The sequence below is a fragment of the Orbilia oligospora genome (genome assembly GCF_000225545.1).
Source record: "Orbilia oligospora ATCC 24927 unplaced genomic scaffold scaffold00091, whole genome shotgun sequence".
NCBI classification, from domain to species: Eukaryota; Fungi; Ascomycota; class Orbiliomycetes; order Orbiliales; family Orbiliaceae; genus Orbilia; species Orbilia oligospora.
The window spans coordinates 179,766-197,355 of NW_011645648.1; the positions used below are offsets into that span (position 1 = coordinate 179,766).

Genomic DNA, 17,590 nt, shown 5'->3' on the forward strand with positions numbered 1-17,590 from the left:
AAGGAGTGTTATCTTGTGCCATCTACCTGCGTTATTTGGTCATTTGGTGATAAGGTAATAGTGCAAGCGTATTAGTTAGTTCTAAGGTGATATGACTTCTATTCCCATGAAGTCATATTTCACTTTAAGAGTATATATAAAAGATAGCCAAAAAGCGTTATATTGAGCAATGTATATTTCTTCCATTTAACTAAACTTACCTCATTTTTGCTTTAGTATCATAATGTACTCAGGTGTTGTAAATTCCAATTGTTGAAATTATCATGAGAATGAGATCAAATTTATTATAGGCTTCATTTTAGTACCTTATTGAGCGGATTTGGAATATAAAGTCATTACCATGGCCGCAGGGTTACTGCCCATATCAGAGGCCTTTTTCGAGGTTAGTAGATGTATACCCATATCCCTTTGTATTTGTGAAAATCTAATAACAAAATATCCATAGTACAACCTTACAAAAAATAATTCGAACTTTAACAAATTCTCTTGGTGGTCCTATAATTACGCAAAAGAGTATGGTACTCGTGTTTATAAGAACAAACAAAACGATGAATATATGTGGACTTGGATAATTAATGATCCAATATTTGGTAATCCATTAACTATAATTACTGCAGTTCATCCAAAAATATTCTATATTTAATATTTAATGAATAGAAGTGTACTCCCATCCACTTTAGCGAATCCATTAGCAGAGATTGTAGAACACTTGCGAAAACAAACATTAGATCAGCTATTGAATTCGAAAACACCAGCGTTTTCACACCAATGAGATACAACTATATTGTTATTAGTACTTGTCTGATCTAGTATCTAAATCTCGCCACCGATATTAGTGAGCTTAATGCCACTAAAAGATTCGAAGTTTTGTGCTATATGAACTAGCTTGTCTATTTTAGTTCTAGCAAGAATTCTAGGGCAAACAACTCTCCTATCATCTTGAATCCGAACTCTTTACCACAAAAAAAGAAAATCAACTTCAGAAGACTTTAGTTTTTATTGTTTTATATGTAACTGTAGTTTATAAATATGTGTCTTTCCTAATAGAACTTATTATCTGGATTGATTTAAATTTATATATTGGTTAGTTAGGCTTGTCTAAATCTTCAATTCATTAGTCTTAATTAGATACCCATATTAAAAAACAGGTAGACTGGATATCTGTCGGTGTCTAAAGTAAAGCCGCCAATCACTAACATGTAGCCTATCCCAAACATTTCTTATCTTATATTTAGATACTAAATCCTCTTTCAAGTCAATACATCATTAAACCATAAGGGATTAAGGTTGCATGATCCACTGTTGGACCCGCTGGAAATCCATTAACAGAATCTTAACAGTGCTATTCTATCGGACCTAAGGTATTAGGCACCTAGGTAGGTATATAAAGTGCCCTATCCCGGTCCCATCCTCACTTCCACATCCAACCCACGGGATTCGCGTCAAGGCACCAGCTTAGCTAGAATGTTCTACAAGATCAATATTTTACATCTATGTCTCAAGTAAACCACCAAGCTATTATCCCCCCAGCCTCTGGCAAGGGTCTCGCCCTACCAAACCAGACAGTTCCAGGGTAGGTGAATTCGGTCATCCTGTTGATACTATGGACATCTTGTTCGGGAAGGGGGGGTCTATATGGGAAAATATGGAAAATAGTAAATGCTGAATATGTTAGAAAGGTCAATTAGTTAGCTGTACCGCCTTTTCAAAAAAAAAAAAAGAAGAAAAGAAAATCGTAATCTCCAACCAATGTCCATAAATTCTTTATTTATACCCCAGTACCAATGATGTTACTAACAACTGACACACCATAAACCATTCGGCCACGTCTACAAGGGCAAATGAAGTCTCTTTCTCTTTTCAGGGATTGTGGATCAGGGCTCCAACAAGCCGCATATCACAGCTACGGAAATATAAAATATTCTCGCCTCGAATTTAAGGTTGTCAACTGGTTTATAGGATAAGTTAACAGCCTTCGATCTATGCGCTCGAACTTGGCGGATCGGTACCGAAACGGGGAACAATACTTGTATCCCGAGCGGGCGCTCGAACATTTGTCTCAACTTAAAATTTCTGTGTTTCACGGATTACCACGCTCTCAACACAAAACTGACTCTATGAAGGGCGATTATTTTAGAAGTCCAAGTTTAAAGGTTTAAAATACTAAATTTCGTGAAAATATAGGCATAGCCTACGGGCATAGCTAGTCCAAGCATTGGAAATTCTAGGGTCAGAGCTCAGCCTTAATAGTTTTGCAAAAGAACTATGTTTCAAAACTCTACTCTACTTTGGGGTAAAGGAAGAAGCAAAAAGTGCCGCCATTTCTGCAGTGAGTGTTCCTCATCAATATTTGGGTCTGAAATCGTAAATATAGACTGCTTCTGAATAACTGCTATCAGCAATTACGACGCCTCCGCAATCCCTATCTATTCTCCATCTATCCCTACTGCAACAATCTTTAGGAATACGCATTGTGCTATTGTTTTTCCTAACCTTCAACTCCTCCTCTATTAAATACAATCATAAAATTGTGGCAAATTCAAGAAAGTGCGAATATTTTTCCACAAATAAATTTTGCATAATATCTCTTGGGCTTTTGGGGGGATCAAAAAGTCGCTCGAAAAATAGGATGATAGTAACGGTTATTATCTGAGTTATCGCATTTATGACTCTTGGTAAAATGCTTTTCGATGTTCTAGGAGGTACAGGTTTTGGTAGGGTTTTTATGGTCTATGTTTTTATTAACAATAAAATAGTTGGTTTAGAGGTGAGTTTTTATAAGAAATTTGGTGGTGAAACAAATTTCGTGGTTTCTACGAATTCATCCCATAGGTTTAAAGAGATTTTAATGGATCTATCTTGAGATGGGGAATGGTTCAAAACAAAAGATATTGATTGTCTGAACTTTATGAAATAGTAATTTTGGATGCATATTAGCTTGAAGTTATTGTTGTAATCAAGTTCAAAAACCAAGAATTTTGTTGCAATAATCTTTTGTTCTGTAATGTGAAGCTGGGCCCTTTTGAATTCTATAGAGTTAAAAATGTTTTTTAGTTAGATCATTTTAACCTCTTAAATAAAATCTTTTTTTGGTTGGTAGATTTAAAGCTACCTATTGTAAGATATAACTAGGTATTTGCTATTAGGGCTAGTTATATAAACACTTCCATTGATTATTGGGTTGCAAAGTTCTACTGTTTTTCGATCGATTTTTAGTCCATTTTTATAATTAAGAATAAGAAGGTGGAGTTGTTTCAAGTTTAGCGAATTCGATTTTATGATCGAATACAACCTTTACCTTCTGAACTAATGACAACTTTTATATAATTTCTACGGATAAGTCGCACCAAATTCAAAACTCTATATCTTATCTGGTTTTTTATGATTAGTATTGATGTAGAAAGCACTTAAATTTTGAATTAGCTGAGGGGACTTCCTAAGAGGAAAGGGGGAAAACTTATATAAATTGATTTGTATATATTTTATTGTCTTTATAGTGCTAAATGATTATTATTCTTTCTGGTTGAGAATGGATAGAAATGAGATTGTTGATGAAGAAGTTTATATAGTTTATTTCTAGAATAGATTGCAATTCTTAGTGATTTACGAAATGTTTTTATATATTAGCTAAATTAATGTTAATATAATTGATGTAATGATGCCTTATATCAATCCAAAAAATCATTTTATTGTTGACAACTTCCTAGCAAGATATGTTAGATAACGTTATCATTTTAATAGGCCTGGGCTTGGCATGATGTTGTTGTGTAAAATTTAGGTATTTAAAAATTTTATTAATGTATGGAAAAACTCTTTCTATCAAATTAAATATTTATAGTTAGCTTTTAAAACCCATTCTGCCTAATTTTTGTTTTCTTAAACTTGATATTTCTTCGTAATATCCATCGATTCAAAATGTTCTGCGATATACTTTTTTACTATTTTGTATTCTATTTGTATTTTCTATAACTTATAAACTTTTTTTGCTCTCAAAACCTGTTTTGGCGATAGTAAATATAAAATGTAAAGGTTGATCTCTAGTGGGAAAATTTTTATCAGGTTAGCCATTGATGTATATATGCTGTTAGCTGGTGATACTTTCTGATAAGAGTAGAGTTTGATATATATACTAATGATAACTTCACATAATAGTACGTATGAGCAAAATTCGTAGTTGATTGTAAGATATCTTAATGAGTGCTGGCCTCGTCCTTGAGCCCCGTATACTGACCTCAATATATAACTGTTGCAATGTTGTTGATCTGCTAAATCAAAGTGAATCATATTTTTGAATGATAGCTAATCAAAGATTTAACAATCTATTTTTGGGTATATGATGCAGATGCCACAGACTCAGTTGACCAATAATTAACCTAGTTATTACAAGATCTCGCGATAGAGTATTAGGTGGGATAATATTATCGACTCGACGGTACTAATGTTAGTAGCACAGGCCCCAGCCTAACGAACAGGGTTATATATCACGCAACTATATTGACCCTTTATGGCCATAATAGGCTTGACTAGCTTTTTACTAGCCTGGTCGCATCGTATATCAGGAAATGGTCCTGAAATCCGTAGAAATCGCGTTAAATATGGCCTATGGAGTTGACACCCATGATATACCCCTCTTGCAGCTTAACCTCCAACAGCTCCAATGTGTTGTTGACTGCTTCGATCGACTCCTCGATATTGAAACAAGACGGATGCCGCGCACTGTTGAGAATCGACCCTATTCAGAATCGATCCTATTCAAACAGTTGCAAAGTATATTAACCGTTAGGGATATCGGAGTTGATGAGGCCACATACGTGCTACATGACGGTGATCGCCGGCGCCGCTACATGAGCAATTCTCAGAAATCCAAGTTCTCATAAGGTCCTCGCACAAAAACGTCATACAGATCCTTGGATATATCCAACACCCCGAAATTAACTATATCCAACACGAGTATCTCGAAATCGCCCTGAATGAAGTTATCGGATGTCCCATCACATTTTCTGAAGCACAAATCGGATACATTTGTCGGGAGGTACATAATTAGTTTCTACTAAATACTCAATGCATAATAAACCAAGTGCATATACAACTCTAACATTCATCGATGCGCCTAGGTACTTTCTGGCTTGGAATTTTTGGACTCAGTTGGTCTCGAGCATACCACGGTTGAATCTTCGAGAATTCTTCTATCTCAACCAAATATTGTGAAAATTGGGGATGCATTATCAATCCGCCGAAAGAATTTAGCCGCCCCTGTTTCTGAGATCCCGTTTCCAGCAGTTGGGGTCGGAGAGATCGCTTTGGACATGATGGAAAATGGTATTCTTTCTGACAACGGGGACAAAGCCGCGATGTTAGCTCACCCCGAAAATTGGACAGCCTCAGCTTCTGACTTCGTGCGAAATACTTCATGCTCCACAATTGGAATTCTTCTTAATGTGGGTTTATTCCTAACCACAAATTTCGCGCCCGTTAAGTTGCGGCTACTAACCCAGCCCTATAGCACATATTTGTCAATCCTAGTCCAAGCCCCAATCTTTCAGAAGCCATAGCCCTGGGTATAATTTGTACCCAAAGATTGTGGTCCATTGACCAACGATCAGTCTAGCCTGGTGGCGTCTCTCAGCTGCCTGAAGCGTTTTCTTCATTTTCTGTCTTGTGTTTGATTGTTGTGCTCTATCATCTGTGTTCTTTTTGGTAGCCCCAAGACCAGACGATGGCACCCTTTTTGAGTAATATATTTCTCTATAGTGAATGCCCAAATAAATATCAGTTTCATCACCGCGGGTTGTTTAGAGGTCCCACACCCAGAAATAGTCATCATTCCTAGCTACTCTCCAATCAACTAACCCACGAACCCACCGACCGATCACCCTACCTAATCACCACCACTACAGGGCAGTAATGATAATCGCCGAAGTGCCTTGATGAACGCATTTCTACGAAGCCCTTTGAGATTATCTTTGTCTATCTTATCCTTAGGCCTTACAAAAGCCGACGTTCTCGAGATCTTCGAAATTGTTGGGGTCCGAAATTCCACTGCATTCGGTCTCACCGAGATACTATTCATAGCCCAATCCACATATGGACTATCTTCCGAGGTCAGGCGATTGGCCTCCAAAGTTGGAGTTGTGTTTGTTCGTCTCCAAAAGCTTGCCCTGGCCTGGCCCTTCGGCGGCTAGGATTCGATAGCTTAGGTGTCAGTAGGCTATTGAATTCATTTCATGTCGTGAGGCTCTTTCCATCGACAGAAATTGTGAAAGATTACGCACAATTTCGTTTCAAGTAAGTCGGTGGTCCATGTTACAACTGTTGTCCCAATATGCTGCACCAGGCACCCACAGGTGGTATTGTAGCGAAAGATTTCTCTCTGATCTGAAGAACGTGATTCCAGATCCCCTGTCTAGCGAAATAAACCTCACTCACCTCCTGTACGTCTTCGTTTGCGGGGGTACCTTGGGTCTGAAGTCGTGCCTCTCGGGAGGCAATTTGACAATACTCGCCCATGCCCCTCCATCTCCTTTACACCCAGATGAAGAAGTTGCTAGTAGTTTACGCCGGCGTTTCTGAAAAACGGGCTAAATGGAAACTTGATTGGCTGCGCAGGGTTTACCCAATGATTAGCTTAGCGTTTCTGTCTTCTACATCTTGCGAAAAGACTTCAACTCGCCAAACATTTTGAAGACACCAAACAGTACAATGGTTGGATTTGTTAGTGAAAGTTTCTAGAAATACCTCCTTCTTTCTTTTTGTAAGGTTTTAAGTATGTAGTTTCGCCGATATGGGATCTATATCGTGAGGCCCCCCGCCAACGCTATATGCATGTAAGCAGCGCTTCAGATACAATTCTATTTTTACATCGATTGCAAGTTAGCCTAATACCTAGACCCCCTAACAACCGTACACGAAAAGCTAACCGCTCGACTACCCGTAAGGAAGATATGCGGAGAGAGCTAGAGGCCGGGGGAAGGCTATCTAGCGCTTATGCTATTAAATTATTGGTATCGAAATAGCCTCTATCGACTATAAAGACGGTCAAAATCCGGAAGATTTGGCTGCCAATACGAAGCCTATGATTTTTGGGCTCACAATCCGTCGGCCAGGCTTTCTTTTATCCGCATTTCAGTACTACTTGAGTCCGATACCTCAAATACGCTGCAATATGAACGCATGCGCAGTTAACGAAGTACCATACAGCGCCACCAGAGATGCACCCGGGGCCCTGGACCCTTTAACCATCAGGTGTCACCAGTTACTTTCAGCGATTAAAGAGGCTGCGATGGCCCTTCTAGGTCACCTCAAGGACAACAAAAGCCATGTTGGCGTTTACATTGTGTTTTTTTGTGGGATATTTGATTGGGTGAAAATCGTCGAACAGATTATGTCAAATTCTCGTGACCGCAGCATCGACCGAAATATTGTAAAATACATTTACAACTTGAAGGGCTTGAGGCATGGTCTATTGGCAGGAAAATCACAAAGAAGCAAAAGTATTCCAAAATTATCAAACAACGAGACCACACTGCCCTGTCTGGAACCTCCAGTCGATGTTCAGATATCCCCTCCGAAAAAAACCTTTGCGCAATTGGATGCCCCCTCTCCCAAAGTTAGCCTTCCATAACCCGTAATTCAATCTAATCTTCTAAAATATCTAATATTATTCAAACTTTTAGGCGGGGAAGGGTATCCGCCTGACAGAACGGCAATCCCGGCTTCCGAGGCCAATATCCAAGGAAATCAAGCTACCCCAGGCTCGATCAGATCCTCTCCTTCTAGAGCCGGGACAAAGTCGAGTTGACGGAACACAACCGGGCGGTCCATTTTCTCGACGAGAGTATCCCGAATATTCTCCGCAGCGGTTTTGTGAGTGCACCCTGGTTCTTCTATTAATAAAACTTTCTGACAACTACGGTCCGGAATACCTGCAGGAGGAAATTGCGTCGCTACCTAGTATGGCAATATCACCTTTACTTTCGCGAAGGAGTCTCGAAAGAAGTCTCCGAATATCCATTTTTTCATATCGTTTAGAGATCCTTTGATGCTTCCCATGGTACTCGACGAGCCCTTCTCTTGCCGCAGGGTTGGTCCATTGTCGCGGGATATACATGTTTATTTCAAGGTTCTGTATTTAACCGTTGCAAAAGATTGATTAGGCCAAACCGCTTTGATTGCGTCTAAAAGAAGCTTCGATTTCGAATATTCCTAGATCTATCGCAATATCTTTGGGGGTTTTGGCATATCTGAATTAAGGGATCTTACTTTTTCTATATCTTGAGCGAGAAGCTCCTCCATCCAAGAACCAATCCATGCTTCATGAGCTTCGATCGGTGGTTACGTTAGCGTATGGATGCTCAGCGGGTTCCTAGGGTGTTTGGGTCGTACCTTCTTTTTCTAACAACCAGAACAATTGTATTTTTCTAGTCATAAATGTATGCTTTCGACATCCCGCGATCGCCTCTTTCATATAAAGTAATACACCAGTGATACCTATACCTGTTGCAAATGCGATAATAGTGCCATATCTCTCCAGTCTCATGGAGACGCCGAATGGGCCGTCAAAACGTGCGGGCGTCCTATATAAAGACACTGAATTCGCCCGTCGTACCAACTTCTCAGTAAAACCCCTTTTTGGAACCACCAAAAGGGACATTATCAACATTTCTGGATATTCGTCCACCCAGGATATATAGAAGGGGTGTTGTTGGATGAAAGCTGATGTGCTCACGTCCGGGATGCACAACTGAACAAATTGCCCAGCACGAATACGAGCTGTCTTTTTTGTTGCGACTTTGACTAGTACCACGCCCTGAACTGGCGTAACTACGGCATTCCCAACGGATAAGCCTTCCGGATAGCTGGCGCTCTCGGCGAGGGCCCTGGCTGTATACTGCGGAAGGGAGCTTTGACGGCGCCGCTGAAGCCTTTTTTTATACCCAGAAAGCAATATACCGCATCTTGAGATTAAATTAAGCCCGCAAATAGTTATCCAAATAGGAAAGTACACTGACTTCCCAACATGAATCCAAAGCATTACGATGCAGGCAATTGCTAGAGCTAGATGAAGTTTAGAAAATACTTCATAGAACTTTCTCTGGAGAAAGGTCGATAAAAAAGCTGATAGAAGGATTATGGCGGCCTATATGCAAATTTTAGTTTCGGAGGAGTAGTTTTTCAGGCTTGAAAGCTAGGCCTACGACTTACGACAACTCCTGCACGATATTTACCGTCTGTTCGGATCGAAGATGTCGACGATCCCTGCTTTATCGCAATGATAGAGTGGGCTAATGCAACGACCCCTGCCGTGATACTGCACCATATGTGGATTGATGCAAAAAAGGTGGGTGTGACTTTGAAGATATTGGTAAGCCGACTTAACTTTAGGCCGACCGCTAGTGGAATTAGGTTAATCGTCGCAAGCAGGCCCGTTCTCTCGATCCACCGGCTATTGTTTAAAGGTATAACCAAAATTACAACGTTAAGAGATATAAATGTGATTATAATCAACATATCGCCACGAGTACATCGCCAGAACCGAACCCGCCTCCCTCCAAACATGGACGGATAGGTGATATGCTTTAGGAAGAAAAGCAAAGCGTGGATCCGAAATATTCTAGATAGGTATTTAATAGCATTGTAAAGAAGGCGGATGACAACGAGTAGGAGTATAAGGATGCTATACCAAAATACAGGCGACTGGGCCTGTAAAAAGAGAATGAACTGGAGCCCCGTCACGAACTTATGGCGAGCATCTTGAAGGCTATTCCAATCTTCCTTTAGGCCGTCAGGACCTAGGCTAGATTTCAGTTTATCCAAGTTTTCTCGTATATTACTTGAGTCTGGTTGGTTAGCCTTGAATTTTTCCCAGTCTTCCTGCAAGTTTCCTGATCCCCCAGACTTGAAGTTATCCCACTCTTCCCTCAGTTTATCCATTTCGCAGCCACACGTATTTTAGGAATGAAAACAGTTGAATTCGCGGTCTTATGGTGTGTTGATGCTTAGCCTTGGTGTTCAGTTATGGTCTTGTTATATTCATGCTTTATCAGTTTGACCTCTTCTTTAGGTGAATGCGTGGCCCAAGTTGTTACGGGTTTTCAAGTCGACTAGTCTCCACTCTAATTGATCTGAAACGAGAACATAAAGGTTCGGTAAGATTAGAGAGGGCTTATCGATTACAGAAATGAGATATAAAACACAGCAGCACTGATTTGATAAAACTTTCACAACATGTTTCGCCACAATATAATATGTGGGCGCATAAACGTGTATGACAATCATGTTTCAAACGGCCTACAGATACAGCCACAACTACCTCAACATTTTCGTATGTCACTGCCTCCTGCCTGCAATCGATAAAATATCCACAGTCTCTTTACGAATTTTTAATGATGAAAAGTGTATTTAATTAAGGATAAAAGCCCATCTACATTTCCGTGTCGCACATCAACTGTATCTAGCGAACTAAACCGAAAATTTAAAATTGCTCTATACTTTGCTAAAATCTTTATTTGATTATATCGGAAATCCTTGCTTCGTTTGATGTGCATATCCAACTAAAACGGTACACTATGAGCACTGAATTTCGTTTCAAACGTTCGAAAACCTCTTTTCTATGCAAGGCAAACAAGCTCCGCGAGAATTACGGTGCAGAAGTTTTTGTTGTGATAAAGCGGAATCAGAGATGCGCTGTTTACTCCTCCGCCCCAAATTCAAGTTGGCGAACAACCCTAGACGCAATCGTAAGTGCCAGCCTTGACTTGTAGTATCATGGGTTGTCTTCTAATCTTAGGCAGAAGGCCTCAGAGCTTGTTGATGAAACTTGGTGTCCGGAAAACATTCACCTTTTAGAACCTAAAAAACGAAATGACCCAGATGGGAGCTTAGAGGCCGCAATACTAGAGCCACCATCGTCTTGGGAGACAGGTAATATGACCCTGGTCACAGATAAGCTTTGGGGCGGGAGGGAGAATCTGGGCTCCAGTCTATTCGCCTTAAAACGCCATAATAATACTTCCAGCTCCATCAAGAAGGAACTTCGTGCGAATGCGAAGGATAATACAGTACAAAAAATGCCAAACATGAGCTGGGAAAGAGCCATCGAAGGCCCCAATGGGCTAATGAGTTTCTACTCGAGGAGTGCCGATAGCCCAGAAGCATTGAATGAGGACGGGTTGGATTCGAGCGGAGAGATAGAACGGGTTGAGGACAGAAGCCCGGACGCAAAGATTTCGCACCCCCCCGGCCCCACGCGCCAGAACGACGCCCAAAATAGCTTCTTAGACTTTGGATACAACCGCTCAAGCGCACAATCCCAAGCTCCAACTCACAGCTTGACAAAGCGAAGTGCACAGACCCCAGGGCGACACTCCAAGCCATTTAAACCTGTATTTTCGAGCTTACCACTAGGATGGGAAGGGATTGGCAACTCTCCGGAGCCACACGACGTCGTCCTCGGCTCGTTGTGCATGGAGCCACCCCGGTTCAAGGCTGAGGATCTACAAAGACACAAGCGAAAGCGAAGAATTGATGCATAGGCTTAGGAGGGAATTTTGTGGTATTTGCTTACATGTATCTCTATTTTTACGGTACCGGAGAATTCTATTATTCGCCACCTTGTCCTATCTATTTTTTTCTCGTTGTTCAAAACTATATTGAAAGTTATATATAGAAATCTGCGTACAGATTAGGTCAAATAGCGTAGCGAGTTGAGGCATGTCATCGTATCGTTCATAGAGTAGCAGGGGCTTTAGTCTGAATCTCTGGAAGGCGGCCAAATTCGAGTAAACATCGAAGGCATCCTGGGGAATCAATGGGCCGACATCTTTAGACCCACTTCCTTCGACGCACTCTCGAGCGCACTCCTATCCCTGTAGTACTACTAGCTCCCCTTGAAAATACGCAGTAATATAATGACAATACCAATATAAGATCGTTCGTTATACGCATCGTTAAGCCTTCTCGGTATAGAGGATACTACGGGTTGAAGAATCGTGCTGGATGTACCAAATATCAAGATAACTATATATAATATTAAACAGGCCCATTAAAAAACCTCCACCGGAGGAAAAAGGGTGTCTGTGTTAGGAATGAGGGCAGAGTAGCTCACAACAACAAACGAGTCAATACATGAATATAAAACATGCGAGAAATTTTGAAGGCTCTAGAAGAGCTCGTCTTCTTAGTGTACGAGGCCGTTCCCTTTATGGTTTACCAATCCCCCTCATCCTCCTCCTCGACTTTAATATTCGGGACCCTGAATATTTCGCTGTCAGGGTTCGCTTTCTCATGATGATTCTGGAATTTGACGGCGACGTCATAAATCCTTTGGTCCCATGCCTTTGACGAACGCCTTGGTAAACTCAGATTTTTGCAATTAGACCTAGGCTCCCACGTTTTGTGTCCATCTCTCCAAGAGAGAAGGACATATGTTAAAGGCATTCTAAAGCCTTTTTGTCGCTTGCGAGGGTCGATCGCTTCCGGACCTCTATTATTTGCATCGACGAACGCGACGGCTGAAATACCCCGCAACATGCCGTGAAATTCAGGCTTCCCGGCTCGCCTGTCCTCTTTATCTAAATTTGAGATTTTGGGGTATTGATCCCAGGCAACGTTGCACTCAGCTGGTAGCAATATACGATGTATCGGTGAGCTTCTTGGACCTATGGCCAAGATTATTTGGCTAGAATTGCAACAGCGCGCCACCGGTCTTCCTCTAAAGAATACCGCTGTTATATCCTCATCGATTATGACATCCTCGCCATCTTTCCGGACTCCGAAGCTATTCATATTATTGGCTGCAGAATCATCTTGTAGCTTGGAAGATTTTTTATTCGTGGAGGGCGGTACAGGGTTCCCGGTACTTTTATCCTGAGGTTGGGTACCTTTACCCTGTCCCTCGGCGTTATCTGGGACATTGGACCCCTCGCCAGTCTTGGAACCATCGCCTTGGGACTTGTTTCCAAGATTCGGGTCTTCCTTCTCCTCTTCATTTTCAGAGACGTATTGGTCACCCATTTCATAATCCTCCTCCGTAATTTCCATGCCATCCAGTTCTTCTACGACTATGACGTACTCATTCTTCTTGTCGCTACCAGGGGTCGATCCACGGGACTTCTTAGCATCTTTTTGTATTTTCTTCCGCTTATGGACTCCGCCTGAAACGGCCTTCATGTACTCGGCCTTAGTTCGAGCAGCTTTCGAACCTCGCCCTTTCGGCGCTTTCTTTTGTTCGATTATATACTCCGTCACCTCCTCCCACTTGTGATTTTTCCAAGCCCCTTTGTCATCCACCTTTTCCAGTACGGCGAACTTTCCTGCGCACACCTCTGCATCCTCAGTTGTGACCCAGATATTCAATGATGTTGCCTGGCTCGACAGGACCTCGAAAACTGAACGATAATAATTTGCGTCTTCATCCTTGTAAAACTCTTCACGTAACCTTGAATATCTCTCTGCTAAAAGATACCGATAGCTGGCGTACTGCATTTGTGCATCAAAGTCGACGTCAGGGCTTACTCCATCTTGGCCACTGAACGGGATATCAGCATTCCGAAACCCCCGGAGATACTTTTTGTCAATCTTTTTGAGACATCTTGCTATACAGCCCATCAAAAACTTTGGCCGGACGACAAATCTGGTATCTGTAGAGCTCTGATAGATCCCTTCCTCGAACCAGCGTCGAATAGGCCGCAGGGTGAGAAAATCTTTAGGGTCATAATTTTCTAAAAGTTGTGCAAGCTCCCGGGATTTAGCTCTCTCCGCTTCCGCATCTTGCTGCGCATGTATCAACGAGGTGGGGAGAATTAGAGGTCTTTGATCTTTTTCTGTTTCCTCTTCATTCTCTGGACCCATGCTGGCGAGGTAAGAGGAGATCTTGAGGTCAAGGCGACCGTACGGGTAGTCTTTGTTACGTCGTTGAGTCCCCTTTGCAATTTTTTCGAATTTAAGCTTGATATTTATATTAAATTTACTTTAATTTGAAATGATCTGTATTTCGAGCGAGATCCAGAAAGGTTCGCCACCGGATTCTTTCGATTGTATACACAGATTATATACAATTAGGCAATGAGAGCTCTGTGGATTCAAAGCCCCCGAACGCATCAATAACTACAAAATATAGGGACGCAGATGTTGGTGAGACTAGCGAGCATGCTTGAAAGTCGGCCGTTAGGGGAACGAAAATGTTGTTGCTCTCATTGTTTAAAGCTCCCGATGCCTACAATAATTTAGTGTACTTTCGGGCTTCAAAATGGAGCGAAAATAGCTAAGTACCCCAATAAATCAACTATGATATTACGCGATAAAGATAGCAAGTCTATTGTGCGGCTGGTCCCAGTTTTGTGCCTACATAAAGTCTCTTGTCCATCAGAATTACATAAGAATAAGGTATGTAGGGTCCAAAATTGTAACTATGCGATTGATATAACTATATTGTCTCGACGCGAGAGCATCGATCTGACCGCATCCAACACGAAATTGGAATACACGAAAAGTTTTTTTCATCCATGCATGTTTCAGGTGGACACCCGCCAAGACCAAAATGACTAGCTCAGTCACCATGCTATCGATATAACGAAGCTTGAAATCGGACGACTCGTAGATGGCATCGGTTGATCAACCTCCCTGTTCAATCATTTTGAATGGCCCCAACGCTAGTTTGAGCAGTAGATCGAATGACCATAGGCCCAAACCAAATTCCCTAGTACTAGATCAATCAGCAAGTATACATTAGCGTAATTACCAACATTAATTTGATTTTCCTAGCACATACACCAGATCCGGGGTCAATGTACAAAACAGAGAGGGAGACCCTCGAGCTACATTTACTACACCCTTCATGAATTCATCCGTCCTTCCTCGTGACATGTAAGATGTACATATATTTAGGGTATTTTTGAGCGGTTGGCGAACGGAAGCTTTTTGTTCTGCTGTCGTTGCACCATCGTGTTGGTATCTAACCCTCCTGCATACTGCTGTTGGCTATTGGATTATAGGAAGAAAGTAACGACTACCTAGCCTATTAGATATTGAGTTATTAGTGGGAAGGGCAGTATTCCTGGTATCGAGAAGATAGTTGCGGAGTTCTTAGTTTGTCAAGGCTCGCCCATGCAGACAAAAATGGCTTCCACTTACTTCTAGCGACCAGGGGAGAACATCGCCCCCCAACCTATCCAGTCTTATGTAAGGCAACTTAGAGAACCTGTTGAACAGGCCATCGAACCACCAAAACGAAGACGTGGACGTGAACGACCTAGGGGGAAAAAAAAGACATATTAGAAGGACGCTGCATGATACTGCTATCTTTCGTACTTACCTTACGCGCACCCCTCCCCGCACACGCACGCCGTCAGGGATCTCCGATGTAACTCGTCCAAATGTTCTTGCCATGCTTCCAACTCCTCGACCAACCGAGTCAACGCCCCGCGAAGCGCTGGCAGCGTGCGCATGCCCAGTCGCAACGCCCGAATCTCCTCCCCCACACGGTGAATATCAGGAATCAAAGATTCCGCGAACGCAAGAAGAAAATTTCGACAAGGCATTTTGTTTTGATTTGGGGTAGTAAGATACAAGAACGAGAAGAGGACTTCCTAGACAGACTCTTGAATAACATTCCTTTTGAAATCCTCCATGGAAAACCCCAGATAACTCTCTTGTTCAGCCGTTGACATAGAACCTACCTTTGCCACGGAAGGGCCAAGAAAATGATTATATAGTTTTCGGTACGTTTTAATTTTTCTTCTACACGCCTAGTCCTCTAGTTTATTCCACGAGATTCCGCATATCTTTCTTCGACAACCTTTCTTCCCTGTGAACAACACTCTCTTTGTGTTTTTCAAGAGTCGAAGACAGTTCCCCTTGACGACGTTTCATTTCTGCGGTAGCCCTAACCAGCCCTTTAGAACTCTTTCATAAATTCCGAAAGCCTTGCTTAACCTCTTTCCTCTCCCCCGTAACCCTCTTTCGAGCTTCCTCGAACCGAGCTCAAGTTTCTTCCAGTCATTTGAACTTTCAATTTCGAATCTCCGAGATACGACTAACTACACGAGCCAGCGAGAACCTGGGGTCCCAAGGAAGAATACGTAGCCAACACTACATCATATTGGATTTTTCTTTGTTTTGCACGTAATTCTATGCACATTAGTTAATAGGAAATCTCCAAATCTCGAAAGCACCATTCAATGGGCCACCCCGGAGTTGACTCTCAGGACGGCACCGCTAATATGGTACCAATTTTTACAATAACGTTAAAGCATCCTAGTAATTCTAGCCTTAGTTTTCCATCAAATTAAAAGCATACCGGTAGTAGCCATGGTCCCGAGGTGACATACCTTGGTGGACTAAAGTAAGTATCCCTTATTGTGTTATAACTACAAGGGCGTGCTGTACGTTGAACTCTGTTAATCCGATATTGAACCCAGGCTGTAGCCAACGTCTAAACTGAGTAACAGCGAGGGCAAGTTCTCCTTCAACAGCGTAAATTTGGCATTGGGAGGTTAGGGGCGAGTTTATATATACCTACCCGCTCATCTATATAGCGCAGCCGCGCAACTATAGTTCAGGTATTTAAGGAAGCTCTAAATGCATAAGATAGTTCTTCATCGAATTCACTAGCCTTCAGCCTCATAACACCTTTTCGCTTATAACAGTTGCTTTTATTTTGTATTGTAGTTTGCAATTGATCAGACACAGTCAAGGAAAAGGAAACAAGTACATACGTTTTGAAAGAAACTATCGACCTGTCCTGCAGGCCTTCATTTGATTGGCAGTCAAAAAGTGAGAGTGCATCATCCCGAATCACCACGACAGATGCAGGAGGTGTGTAGAGTTAAAGCAAACTGAGAAAGAGTGTCGCGGGCGGATTTGTGTTGAGCGTGTTGGATATTGCAGTTCGGGAACCTCGGAAACGCAAGAAGTGCGAAGATGCGGGGAGAAGCGAGTGCGATCCCAACCGATCAAACGAAGCTTTTTGTATCGTACAAATGGTATGATTAAGGGTACGGAACCTCATTACACAAGATATCCAAACATGGAAGATCGCGAGGAGGCCATCAGTATAATAGATCCTACGGGTGATACCATAATCAATTGCTGCAATGAAGCTGGAGGTGTAGCTCTAATACTAGCTACTATTAGAAAGATGGAGACAGTTCCCCGAATCTCGAGTTCTCTGGAGTTGTTCTAGGTGTCATTAGCCGAGAAGGTATGCGCGTAGTCAGGGTATCAAAAAAGTATATGCCAATATATATTGGGCCAAACGGTATAAATCACGGATAAGTGGCCGAAAGGGACCTAATACAGCTACTATTAAATTTAGACATTGAAAACTTTCGAGCAGGCATACGTGGGGGCTGGCTTCATTTAGAAGTTTATGTTTGGCCTCTCTCTTGTACTTCTTTTCTTCTACTTAAAACTGAGCTACGTACGGCAGGTTCGATTCCGACGGGCTAATGGAGCCTTTTGCTAAGGCTGATTTTGGGAGTACCGTATTCAGTTTCCTAGGGATATGCAGAAATATAATGAACTTACTGCCACTTCCCCTCATTATCGGTCCCGTGTAACTCTTTCCAATAGGCATGTTAGGATAACAGACCAT

General features: G+C 41.9%; 2 protein-coding genes across 2 annotated transcripts; one reads left to right on the forward strand and one right to left on the reverse strand.

Annotated features, from left to right (window-relative positions):
* Positions 1–10,565: 10,565 nt before the first annotated feature.
* AOL_s00091g59 (uncharacterized protein) lies at positions 10,566–11,531 on the forward strand (the record flags this gene model as incomplete). Its single annotated transcript, XM_011125817.1, has 2 exons — positions 10,566–10,736; positions 10,791–11,531. The coding sequence occupies 2 exons, from the start codon at positions 10,566–10,568 to the stop codon at positions 11,529–11,531; spliced, it is 912 nt and encodes a 303-aa protein (XP_011124119.1).
* Positions 11,532–12,204: 673 nt separating this feature from the next.
* AOL_s00091g60 (uncharacterized protein) lies at positions 12,205–13,848 on the reverse strand (the record flags this gene model as incomplete). Its single annotated transcript, XM_011125818.1, has 1 exon — positions 12,205–13,848. One exon carries the CDS (start codon positions 13,846–13,848, stop codon positions 12,205–12,207), a length of 1,644 nt encoding a protein of 547 aa, XP_011124120.1.
* Between the last annotated feature and the right edge of the window lie 3,742 nt (positions 13,849–17,590).